General features: G+C 44.7%; 1 protein-coding gene across 3 annotated transcripts in view; it reads right to left on the reverse strand.

The window, feature by feature from the left end:
• Positions 1-1,186: 1,186 nt before the first annotated feature.
• LOC124135261 (sulfotransferase 1B1-like) overlaps positions 1,187-13,586 on the reverse strand; it is a 42,197-nt gene continuing 29,797 nt past the window's right edge. For all 3 annotated transcript variants that reach the window (XM_046500529.2, XM_048396287.1, XM_048396286.1), the window contains 5 exons: positions 9,971-10,147; positions 5,755-6,075; positions 5,331-5,434; positions 3,685-3,847; positions 1,187-1,616 (listed from right to left, as the gene is read on the reverse strand). In XM_046500529.2, the coding sequence (XP_046356485.2) occupies positions 1,501-1,616; positions 3,685-3,847; positions 5,331-5,434; positions 5,755-6,075; positions 9,971-10,133 (867 nt within the window). In that variant the 5' untranslated portion in view covers positions 10,134-10,147 and the 3' untranslated portion in view covers positions 1,187-1,500. The remainder of the gene's footprint in view (positions 1,617-3,684; positions 3,848-5,330; positions 5,435-5,754; positions 6,076-9,970; positions 10,148-13,586) is intronic.

Consider the following 13,586-nt stretch of genomic DNA (forward strand, 5'->3'; position numbering starts at 1 on the left):
TAGCACTATATATCGGCATCAGTCCGGACTAGTACAAGCGCGCGCGCGCGCACACACACACACACACACACACACACGTACATACACGTACATACACGTCGTTATATAAGTGCAATAATCTTGGACCGTGTTAACCCCATTTCACCTCACCTTCAGTCCACACCCTTGCAATGAGTTTGAAGTTGTAATTGTTTCGACCACAGTGTCAGAAGGATGTTCGTTTTAGGAAGGATAACATCACTTGATATGACCTCGAAATATCAGGATAAACACGTGCAAGTATTTATGACTGGAAACGTCATGTGACGTCAGTGACTTGTTTTACGCCGCGTATGTACAGTATTTCAGTCATGTAACAGTGTCGCAGATTAATCGGAAGCCTTTAGTGATGCCAGGTGCTGACAAACCGTTAATCATAATCAGAGTGAAATCTGGGTTCGAACCCTTGATCAGATGATGACGGCACGCCTTGAGGATAACGAATAGTTTTCCCATTGCTAACCACGGTAAACTACGGTTATAACGAACACGCCTATAACGAACTGACGGATATAACGAACTTACTTTTTTGTCCCTAAGATTTGCTGTAGTTATGCTGTTTATATGCTTATAACGAACTACGGTTATAACGAACTAAAAATAGTGGTCCCTTTGAGTTCGTTATAACCGTAGTTTACTGTATATCGTACACGAAGTGTCATTAATCAGTAAATTAAAATGGACAAAACCATGTCCATACTCATATAGGAGATCTCTCCCGAAAACAGCCCATCGTATGATTTCAACTGCATCAAACTGTGATGATGCCAGGTGTTAGCGAAAAGGTGAGCGTATCCTGCTCCACAGGTTTCACCCATCACCAACACATACAAAGACAAAAATTGGTCACCTTAAAAAATATGACGAATATAAGCAGGACTTCCTGATCCCGTTAGTCGCCTCTTATGACAATCACATTTCTAACCCGGGTCTTCACGGCGGTTGCTAATATTAACTTGGCTGACACAACCACACCGCTATGACCCAAATATGAGTGTGAGTGAGTGAGTGAGTGAGTTCGGTTTAACGCCGCTTTTAACAGTATTCCAGCTTAATGTGGGAAGAAAGCCGGAAGTGATGCAGGTCTCAGACGTTTACCACTTCGGTGAAACCCACGAGCACGGGTATGGTGCTGACAAACCTAGAAACATAATCGGGGCGAACCGGGATTCGAACCCACAATCATATGTTTCTGGCGTGCCCAAGGGACGCAACTCTGCACAGCGAATCGCGGCGCCATAGACGACTGGGCCACCCTTGCCCCCTTGACCCAAACACAGGGAGGATGGACAACCAGGCAATGACATAGTTCCAGTTGACTTTTGGTCAAGAGTTCACAATTGAGGTCCGTATATATATGTTAACCGTCCCATGTTAAGTCAATTTGATAACTGTCTTCAGTTGAGCGATTCCTGGCGTATGTGTGATGTTTTCTCAGGTCGAGGCGTCCATGGTCGCACGTCAGGACAATGAAAATCTTATATTCAGGTCGCTCCCCTCCATTCTCTCTCTGTAATATGTGTCGAACCATTCGTTTTGTTCCGGGCTGAACCAATACTTCCAGTCCCCAACAATACCTGAAACACACGACATGAGATAAACCATACCATACCATACCATACCATACCATACCATACCATACGCCAAACGCTACCTATATCACAGGAAATGGTAATCAAATGTAAAAACAATATTTTTTACCATTTACTTTTACTTTGATCAAAAATCACCCTGTTTGAGGGGGCACGGATGGCCAAGTCGTCTAAGGGGCCGCGATTCGCTGTGCAGAGTTGCGTCCCTTGGGAACGCCAGAAACTTTGATCGTGGGTTCGAATCCCGGTTCGCCCCGATTGTTCTTCTAGGTTTGTCAGCACCATACCCGTGCTCGTGGGGTTCACCGAAGTGGTAAACGTCTAAGACCTGCATCACTTCGGGCTTTCCTCCCACATTAAGCTGACACGCCGTGATATAACAGGAGTACTGTTAAAAGCGGCGTTAAACCCAACTCACTTACTCACTCCCCTTGTTTTAAGAAATGTATAGATATACATTCAGAAAATGTTGACATTTTAATATGCGACAAGAATCAGAGATACCTCCCTTCACCCCCTGACTACTTCCTCAGCAATGACCTGAATCTAGGAATTAGCGCGCGTGTCAGGATTTGTCACCCTGCCGAATAATGCAAACAAATTTACGCTGCGGGAAAATTATCAAGTATTTATAAAACAGTGCAATACTATGGCAATTGTTGCACATAATCATATTGCAATAGGTTCAAAAATATATGTTTTGTCTACCTTAATAGTATTGCTGTTCGTGCAAAACAGCGACCACTAAGATTTGTGACCTAAAATGCAGGAACACACAGTAGGTGTTGACCACTTGATCTCTTGATTGACCATTGGCTCTCCAATGGATGAGTTCCGAAGCTAGACCGGAGCTAGGCTTTCTTTGGCTTTGTAAACCAATACAAAACTCTTGTATTCCATTCTGACAGCGACCTTAAGCCAGTAGACCGGAGATAATTTAAACCAGGATACTGGGTTTCCAGCAGCGTGTTAGTCTCTACATGGCCCACCCACCTAGCTCAGATATCTGGTTACTCGTAATACCTCACATGCAAGTGATTCCATGCCAGTTGATTGGCTAACAATGCAAATTTGTTTGTGTGTCCATAAAAGCGAAAATACTTAGACCACGCCTATTAGCGGACTCCTGATTGGCTGATAATAGGGTTGACAGGGCTTGGCTTGACATCATGAGCATCGATCCACGCAATTGGGATACGATGACATGCATCCAACAAGTCAGCGAGCCTGACCACCTGATCCCGTTAGTCGCCTCTAACGACAAGCATAGTCGCCTTTTATGGCAGGCATGGGTTGCTGAAGACCTATTTAATTCTACCCCGGATCTTCACGTGTCTGTTGATTTTTTTATTTATAAATTATTTATTGGGTGTGTGCACACCGGTTTTCACGTATAGTAGTATGTTGAAGAAAATTCGTAAATTAATTAAATAGACCTAAATAAATTGTCACAATTGTCTATTTATAAACTGGTAAGACAAAGCCTCGATTGGGTGAGTTGGGTTTTACACCACTTTTAGAAATATTCTAGCAACTGCTCGAAGGAGGACACCAGTCTTCAGCGTCAAGATGGAACCCCTATACTTCCCTACGCCCAGGGGGAACGGGTGGCCCAGTCGTCTAAGGTGCCGCGATTCGCTGTGCAGAGACCTATGATTGTGGGTTCGAATCCCAGTTCGCCCCGATTATGTTTCTAGGTTTGTCAGCACCATACCCGTGCTCGTGGCTTTCATCAAAGTGGTAAACGTCTGAGACATGCATCACTTCGGGCTTTCCTCCCACATTAAGCTGACACCCCGCGATATAACTGGAATACTGTTAAAAGCGGCGTTAAACCCAACTCACTCACTCACCCTTGCCCAGACATGACACAGTAGGTAGTGTGTATAACCTCAAGTCCCTTGAATATGTGTCGTTATTTCGTGTAGATGTGTCCATTTACCACAAATGAATGGATGGTTAGTTGGTTGCTAACGGAAATCATTCTGTCATCGTATGAAATTGTTATCGACATCCGTACTCTGGTTGTCATAGAGACATGTAAATATTCTACCTTTGCGGTACAGTCCAGGAAACGCGCCATGGTCGGAAGATGTCCGTGCCTTTCTCTGGTTCATCCCTGTGAAGCTTGTGTGTTCACACAAAGCAGACAGGAAGCCCTCACCCCGGTCGGTCCCAAGAAACCTGTCGAGTTTCCTTAATTCACGTAGATTGTTCTGATGATAAAACAAAAACGATAATTATCTCAAGGTATTTTTCACATGTGTATATTGATAAAGCTCCAATTCCAAGTCCTATATTGTTATCCCGGTCATTAGAGGAGTGTCCACTCGAGTCTCATTTTCAGCTCCCTGGGGAATGTACAACCCAAGGTGCCATGAAGGTTACCAGTCACACATCCCGTCCTACCGGGTACCCTTTACCTGCTAGGTGTACAGAAGCATATTTCCCCTGCCTATGGAGACACCACATGTAACACATGTTTCATTGTGGGTCACGACCGAAGCCCCAGAAACGCTCAGGCCACTCTCCTACCCAGAGTTCCATGCGGCCAGTCACCACTGTTCCGTAGTGTGCTCTCATGCCTCACGTTTGCTAGACACCTACCAGTCTACTCCAGCATTCCGTAACCTCGCGTAATGTATGGTCTGCACGTTGTACACGGGACCACATACTTCATACATAGCTCCAGCATTACCAGTTTCTCTAAAACGGCTCCAGAACTCAAAATATGTTGACTTAAAGACACTTTGAAAATTATGTCAGAAATATAATATATGAAGGCTTTTAAACTCATATTCTCACATCATTACAACCTGAGAACTATATTGTAAAGCAACATTTGAGAATCCTATGCGCAAATGTAAATCTCTTTAGGAGCATAATATATTGAACCCTTCATTGCCAAATATCTCATAATCTCATGAATAACAGATCGTCAGCTAAGTGATCATATCATGGTATCTTGCTAACATATACATAAGGCTATGTTCTCTTTCAGTCATAATTACAATTTGTTAACTACTATTGTGCAGCTGCAATCAAAACATTTGATAAACTCTAGGTGCAAATTAAGGATACATTAGCATTTGAGCAAAGGTGAATTTAATCTGCAAGAAGAAACGTCAGCTATTTTCGTTTGTGAAAAATATAAATCCCTTTGGTTTCTGGCCCACCTAAGGGTTGGTTGGTTTGTTGTTTAACGCCGCACTCAGCAATATTCCAGCTATATGACGGCGGTCTGTAAATAATCGAGTCTGGGCCAGACAATCCAGTGATTGATATCATGAGCATCAATCCACGCATTTGGGATCGATGACATGCATCAAGCAAGTCAGCGAGCCTGACCACCCGATCCCGTAAGTCGCCTTTTACGACAAGCATAGTCACCTTTTACGGCAAGCATGGGTTGCTTAAGACCCATTCTACCCCTGCCCGCCGTGATATTGCTGGAATATTGCTAAAAGCGGCGTCAAACCATACTCACTCACTCACTCACTCACTATTCCACCCCGGACCTTCACGGGTCCCCACCTTAGGGAGGGGAGGGACACCTCTGTACAGTGAATAGCGGTAGCTTAGACGACCCGGCCACCCCTGCACTGTTATAAACTGATTGTGAAGGTCATTTTCAAGTACTTGAATAGTTTTAATAAAGACATGGGTGAACATGAAACTGAACAAATACACCAATCGTACCTCCTTCATGTCCTCGTAGTGAAGAGTAAGGACAGGTAACTCCGGATGCTTTAGTTTTTCTTCTTCCCAGTCCAAGACGAAGTCAAACCACGACCCGTATGAAACTTCAAAGCAGAAATTACAAATACACACATCTTTTGATACAGATTGGTACTGGGTAAGATTTAAGGTAATACAACGAATGTAATACAACGAATGTATTTCAAACGTATCTCACGAGTTGTAATAGAATATGTGGTGAATAATTATACATCTTTATATATTTCCCATGCTTTAATAATGAAATTCAAGACGTAATGACATATGCATATTACATTCGTCGTTCATTTACTTCAACCTACCGACCTATTTTTTCCAACAATAAACCCCGTAAACCAAAAACAACAATGGCCTGAAAATATCCTCAAACTTCCCTTTTACTCACACTTTCCAAGCACATGATATTTCATGAAGTTCTCCCACTTGCCCCTGTAGGTGTAGTAGGGGAGTTTGAGCATGAAGTTGTAGTAGCTGACGGCGACGTCCTTAGGGTTCCGCAACAGGTACACGATCTTGCATCTCTTCTTTACAATGTCCGGTGGGAGTAGACTCAACTTGAAGTGGGTGTTGAGGAGGCGCGGGGATGACATTGCCTGGATGGCGTCATGGGGAGCATATTCCATCATCCCGACTCCCTTCTCCACCGCATCGTCCAACTGATGGCCTGCCAGAAGCATTCGCGACACCTCCCAAACCCAGTGAGTCCCTGCAGCGACAATAATAATAAATGATAATAATAATAGTGATTGACAACATGCTGGAAAAACATGGCAAATATGCAGACCTCGCGTTCGAAATGTCACGCTTGCATCCCAAGTACCAAGTTGTCCGAATCCCCATTGTTCTTGGTGCCATAGGTTTGGTACCTCCCAATCTGTTGACTGGCATTGGGAGAGTACACGGGTTTGCTACCAGGAATACAACCCTTCTGACAATCCGGGTAATGCAGAAGGCTGCAGTGTTGGGGAGACTCTGCCAGGATCACACAAACCCTGTTCTTTTGCATTTTTGTTACTTTAATCTGTATATGTTAAGGATAATAATGATGAATTCAAGGGGTGTTCCCCTCTTGGTTAGACAGATCGCAAATATGAGCCACCAAAAACATTCCGTCCTATCACTTGTTTAAATGCACACAATACGGAATATTTACAGGGTGTTGAAAAACTTTTTTCTTGGTCATCGTACTATTCTTCTAAAGGGAGGAGAAAGGGATGCTGGGGATGCAGATATGGTCCAGAAGATGGTGCTTAAAGAAGCTAAAACGTACCACCGTAACCTCTCGAAGTGCTGGGAAGCCCGTGACCCTCATGAATGAATTCAATGAAGTCTCTGTCAGGTACTGAACAACCAGAGCGTCTACTTGCTGGTCTTGCGATGTTTACGCATGAGAAGGTGCAGATTTCGATATCTATTTCAATCAGAGGAGGAATGTTTCAGGGGGTTTCAGTCAGGCCCCTGCAATTGTATTTGTCGTTAAATCCTTTGAGTTTGTTGCTTAATAGGGAAGAAGAATATCATCCTGGGCCTCCACAGCACATATCCACAACACCCCTTACTGATCTCCGTTACATGGAGCAGTTCCTTACCAAAGTTCCTCACCTATAAAATGGCAAGGCAGTATATGGTAGATGAGTAGAGTTACAAGATCAGAACTACACCTATTTGGGAATGCAACTTCGAGAAGAGCTTCAGAATGCCTGCATTCAAGGAAAGCTTCGTTCAGAGTATAGTCATCGTTGTAAGAAAACCTAGAATTCACAGCTTAGTGCTTGAGATCAAAGTCACAGTTAACTTTAATGTGTCTATCCTTTCATATTACTGTGGAGTGGTTGATGGGCAAAACAAGATATCCAGAGTCGTGACTCAAGAAGCACCATGTCTGGTAAGAGACCTCATCACCCTTTAGGACGCTCTTCATGACAAAATGTCATTGCGTACTTGTGCACACATGTATTAATCGGAAGATCCTCCAGTGAAGCATGTCAAGACTCACGATGAAAGCAAGGAACTAAGCGGCTATCTAAAGCGTGCCATGGTCGTTGGCTGACTGACTGAGTCTAGTTTTACGCCGCTTTTAGCAATATTCCAGCAATATCACGGCGGGGGACACCACAAACGGGCTTCACACATTATACCCATGTCGGGAATCGAACCCGGGTCTTCGGCTTGACGAGCGAACGCTTTAACCACTAGGCTACCCGACTGCCCCGCCATGGTCGTTGGACAGAATCTCAATTTTGTTGATGCGATGGGTGTCCAAAACTGTTTAGAGTTCTGGTGCAACCCACTGCATCGTGTTTATATGCTGTGTTGTGGAACAGAATAGCAATCTTACTGATTTCTTGTCTGGGTGAAGTCGACTGGCCTCAACAACTTGACAGGGGGCTTTCATTTTGATACCCTTTCACTTTCTACTCCTAATCGCTGAGATGTTACTCCCCAGGAAAATGTTAATATTGAAACACCTTGATGGCATGGCTCAGTCTTTATAATTTCGTCTCTGCCATGGTTGTGGCTTTCACCACGAGGTCCATCCATTGTATGGCCATGAATAAGCCCAGGGAGTCCAAATTATGTAGTTAAAATGTTTATGGTATGAGCTCATATATGGGCAAATTCCTGTTAATAAACCTGATCTTGTCCTGTTTGATCAAGCAAATGACTATCTAAGATTCTAACTCATGATTGTTTGATCCTGAACAGACCGCCTCGGTGGTCTAGTGGTAGAGCGTCCGCCCGGAGAGCGGAGGGTCCGGGGTTCGATCCCCGGCCGCGTCATACCAAAAGACGTTAAAAGATGGTACTTATTGTTAGCCTGTCTGGCGCTCGGCGTTAAGGGGCTAAAACAAGGCCTGGTCGGCTCGGAGTCAGTATACTGTGTCTGAGTGGGGTATTCATGTTAAACTGCGGCATGGTATCTCAGTGGGCTAGCACTATGCATCGGCACCAGTCCGGACTAGTACAAGCAGCCACACACACACGTGCATACACGTCGCTATATAAGTGCAATAATCTTGGACGCGACGTTAATCCAAATTTCACCTCACCTCACCTCACCTTGATCCTGAACAAAACAGTTACGACTCCTTTCCGTATCAAAAGTTCGTACTGTCCCAAAATGACACGTGTGGTCACGAATCCAACGAGTTCGTCCTCGATAAATAATGGTTACCAATATGTCAACAAACACATTTGCCGAATTGTTCTTTTTGCGTCAAATTAAGGTATTTCTTTAACGTTGTTGCCATGAAAATAAATGTGTTCGTTTGTTTGTTGTTTGAGGCCACACACAGTAATATTCTAGCTGAATGACGGCGGTTTAAAGAAAAGCCAGTGATTGACATCATGAGCATTAATTTACGCAAGTTGGATACGCTGACATCATCGAGCCTGACCATCCGATCCACCCGAGTCATCATTAGTTACTCAAGACCAGCTCTAACCCGGAACTCCACGGGGTGAAAATAGTTGTATACAGAACGTTATTTTAAGAGGCAGAATGAGCATTTGTAATTTAACAAAGTGCATTTAAAAAAATAAAAAATAAAAATGTACAACGATAATATTGTAATTAAGCACAGCTGCGCAATTTCTGTTTCAACATCAGATGTACATATACCAATTATATGTCAATACACATCCTTCATGAGCCAGAAACATTATCAGTGTGCAATAAAACACATCTTATCAAGAAATCATTAAACAACATCTGGAGTTGTTAGCAAGTGAATGTTTTTCACTGCACTCAGCAACATTACAGCACTGCGAATGTAAATATACGAGTCTGGGCCTAGTCAAGTGGTTGACTGTACGGACAATGGTCAACGTCGTTGGTGCCCGATGACGCACAATTAGCCAGACATTGTATGCACCCAATCCACTTTAGTGGCCTTCCACCATAAGCATTGTCGCACTCCCCACCATTGTTATAGGTACACAGCTGTTCGTAACAGTCAATATCACGGCGGTGGAAGGAGAAACGGGCTTCACGCGTCGGGGAATTGAACCGGGGTTCGGCGTGACGAGCGAACGCTTGAACCACTAGACTACCCCACCACCCCTTTCATAATGGAGAGTGTGAGCTAACGTTCATTCCGTCTTTCAAACGGAACGCCTCCGTTGTCTAGTGGTAGAGCGTCCGCCCGGAGAACGGAAGGTCCGGGGTTCGATCCCCGGCCGCTTCATACCAAAAGACGTTAAAAGATGGTACTTGTTGTTACCCTGTCTGGCGCTCGGCATTAAGGGGCTAAAACAAGGACTGGTCGGCTCGGAGTCAGTATACTGTGTCTGAGTGGGGTATTCATGTAAAACTGCGGCATGGTATCTCAGTGAGCTAGCACTATAAATCGACATCAGTCAGGACTAGTACAAGCTGACACAAAAACACACACACACACACACGTACATGCACGTCGCTATATAAGTGCAATAATCTTGGACGCGACGTTAAACCCCATTTCACCTCACCTCCTTTCAAAACACCTGACACAATAACAAGCATGTCCTGGGTCCCGTGCCTCAAAGCGATCTTAGCGCTACGACTATCGTCAGTCTATGTTAAAGCATTGGCTTTGAGGAACGGGACTCTGATTCTTTACCTGACTTAGGGAAACCGCAGATGAAGATATCGTCATCCCTGATAGGAACCTTGTGTATGTTGACAATGGAGTCTGTCTGGGCGTAGTTGGGATAGTTCTGGCCCTGGTGCTGAAACATTGGGAGCGCATCACCTCCCGCGTCTAGAACCTTCACACGCGACATCTGGCGGGATGGGACTGAAACAAGATGACAGAAACACGCTGTTATTTATACACCTGATTACAGCAGCATGTGTATGTTTAAACGTTAATCGTGAATGAGCGTGTGACACAATGTGGACGTGCATTTGCATTATAATGAAACACGCGTGACAGCTCGCTTTGGACAGCAGCCTGAAATTAGTATACAAGACTGGCTGGAATATTGCTGAGTGCAACAAACAAATAAACAAGACGAATGGAATATCTTCACAAAAGTGTCAGAACAGAACTTAGTCTTTTTACACAGATACATTTGGACGGGTGAGTTAACATTTCACGTCACATCGGCAATATTTCAGCCATATCGTGATTGGAAATACAAAATAAAATATTCATATACAAACATATTCAAACAAAGACGTACATGTACGTACAACATGTATACAAAATACATTTTTAAGGTTTGTTGGTTCTGTAAATAATCCAATCTGGAACAGACAATTTAGTGATTGGTATCATGAGCATCGATCCTCGCAGTTGGATACGATGACATACACCATGCGAGCCTGTCCACCTGATCCCGTTAGTCGCCTCTTACGACAAGCATAGTCGCCTTTTACGGCAAGCATAGTCGCGTTTTACGGCAAGCATGTGTTGCTGAAGTCCTATTCTACCCGCGATCTTCACGGGTCACATTTTGAATGTACTACTGTACGCGAAATCCTGCTTTAAAGTTTGGTTTTCCAAGAGACCTGTGTTGATGATGGCACATAAAGTATGTCACTTAATATAGGTATAATCTGACGACCCGATACACTTACACTTCTTACAGTTGAATGATCCGATGCAAGAAAATTACAATGATTACTTAAGTCTTGAAACCCGCATCCTCCTCCCTCACCATCCTTCATATACTTGTCTTTTGTTTTTGTTTGTTTGTTGTTTAACGCCGCACTCGGCAATATTGCAGGTATATGACGTCGGTCATATACTTGTGAATTGTTGACATCTTCTAAAACATTATTTTAAGCGAACCCTGCCAGTTGTATAGTAAAGAACCCTAGTACCCGGAAGTGGTTCTGCGCATGCGCGAAGAGGGCATCCTGGGTAATGCGTGTGCATCCAAGATGGCCTTCAAGATGGTGGCACTTCCGGTTCCAGGAGGCGTGCGGGAGAGTTGGGTGGCCCTGACAAGAAGAAATAAAACACCAACACTGGAACTGGAACGGGAACGGGAACGGAAACAGGAACAGCCACCGTCTCCCCATCTACACTTTGAAAGAAGACTAGCCTCGTTTGAGGGGTGGCCGATGCAGATGAACCAGACCGCTGAAGAGATGGCCCATGCGGGCGTCGTGTACACGAAAAGTGCCGATGGCGTTTACTGATTTCATTGCGGCGTGCGGCTGAGAAGATGGGCGCCCCACGACGATCCTTGGCTGGAACACCTCAAGTGGTCCTCTCACTGCGCCTACCTCAAGCTGACCGGGCTGGTGAGACACAAGAAGAAGAACGTGGCATCTACTACTTCCTTGCCTTATCTGTGCGAGGAGAATGCGAATCAGAGCAACGCGAATGAGGAAGCTTCCCCCACCTTCCTAGGATGAAGTTTCCGTTCCTGTTTCCGTTCCAGTTCCCGTTCCAGTGTTGGGGTTTTTTCTTCTCCAAACGGCCCTTTTCAGGGCCACCAACTTTCCCGAAAGAACACTTTCATCAATTATTTATAAAACTAGTGATGCATTGGGACATTCGAGTATGTCACTTTGACAGCTGTTTCAGCATTTCTATATCGACGATAGTCTGTCTCTCGGTCATGAACCATATTTTTTTCCCTTTTGCTCAGCCCTTACTGTAAGGCATTGTTCTGGAACGATTGATCATGAAATATAAGCGTCAAAGGCCTTTTCCATATTCAGCTTTAATGCATTGTATTTCCATGTTTCCATATTCAGCATTAATGCAGTGCACAAAAGAACAAAGTATCAGCCGTATTCATCACACTCAAAACAATATGAGTTGAGTTTCCAGCTGAGACAAACGCACAACAATGTGAGCGGAGTCCCAGCTCAGACAAACACACAATAATATGAGTTGGGTTCCACCTCAGACAAACGCACAACAATGTGAGCGGAGTCCCAGCTCAGACAAACGCACAATAATATGAGTTGGGTTCCACCTCAGACAAACGCACAACAATGTGAGCGGAGTCCCAGCTCAGACAAACACACAATAATATGAGTTGGGTTTCACCTCAGACAAACACACAACAATGTGAGCGGAGTCCCAGCTCAGACAAACACACAATAATATGAGTTGGGTTCCACCTCAGAAAAACGCACAACAATGTGAGCGGAGTCCCAGCTCAGACAAACGCACAATAATATGAGTTGGGTTTCACCTCAGACAAACACACAACAATGTGAGCGGAGTCCCAGCTCAGACAAACACACAATAATATGAGTTGGGTTCCACCTCAGACAAACACACAACAATGTGAGCGGAGTCCCAGCTCAGACAAACGCACAATAATATGAGTTGGGTTTCACCTCAGACAAACACACAACAATGTGAGCGGAGTCCCAGCTCAGACAAACACACAATAATATGAGTTGGGTTCCACCTCAGACAAACACACAACAATGTGAGCGGAGTCCCAGCTCAGACAAACACACAATAATATGAGTTGGGTTCCACCTCAGAAAAACGCACAGCAATGTGAGCGGAGTCCCAGCTCAGACAAACGCACAACAATGTGAGCGAAGTCCCAGGTCCGACAAACGAACAAAAATGTGAGCGAAGTCCCAGCTCCGACAAACGCACAACAATGTGAGCGAAGTCCCAGCTCAGACAAACACACAACAATGTGAGCGGAGTCCCAGCTCAGACAAACGCGCAAAAATGTTAGCAAAGTCCAAGCTCCGACAAACGCACAACAATGTGAGCGAAGTCCCAGGTCCGACAAACGCACAACAATGTGAGCGAAGTCCGTGCTCAGATAAACGCACAACAATGTGAGCGGAGTCCCAGCTCAGACATACATGAGGGTAGCGAAGCTCCAGCTCAGACATACATGAGGTAAGCGAAGCTCCAGCTCAGACATACATGAGGTAAGCGAAGCTCCAGCTCAGACATACATGAGGTTAGCGAAGCTCCAGCTCAGACATACATGAGGTTAGCGAAGCTCCAGCTCAGACATACGTGAGGTTAGCGAAGCTCCAGCTCAGACATACATGAGGTAAGCGAAGCTCCAGCTCAGACATACATGAGGTGAGCGAAGCTCCAGCTCAGACATACATGAGGTGAGCGAAGCTCCAGCTCAGACATACATGAGGTTAGCGAAGCTCCAGCTCAGACATACATGAGGTGAGTGGAGATCCAGCTTAGACATACATGAGGTGAGCGGAGTCCCAGCTCAGACAAACGCACAATAATATGAGTTGGGTTTCACCTCAGACAAACACACAACAATGTGAGC

The sequence above is a fragment of the Haliotis rufescens genome, unplaced genomic scaffold, assembly GCF_023055435.1.
Source record: "Haliotis rufescens isolate VD_foot unplaced genomic scaffold, xgHalRufe1.0.p SCAF_15, whole genome shotgun sequence".
Lineage (NCBI taxonomy): Eukaryota > Metazoa > Mollusca > Gastropoda > Lepetellida > Haliotidae > Haliotis > Haliotis rufescens.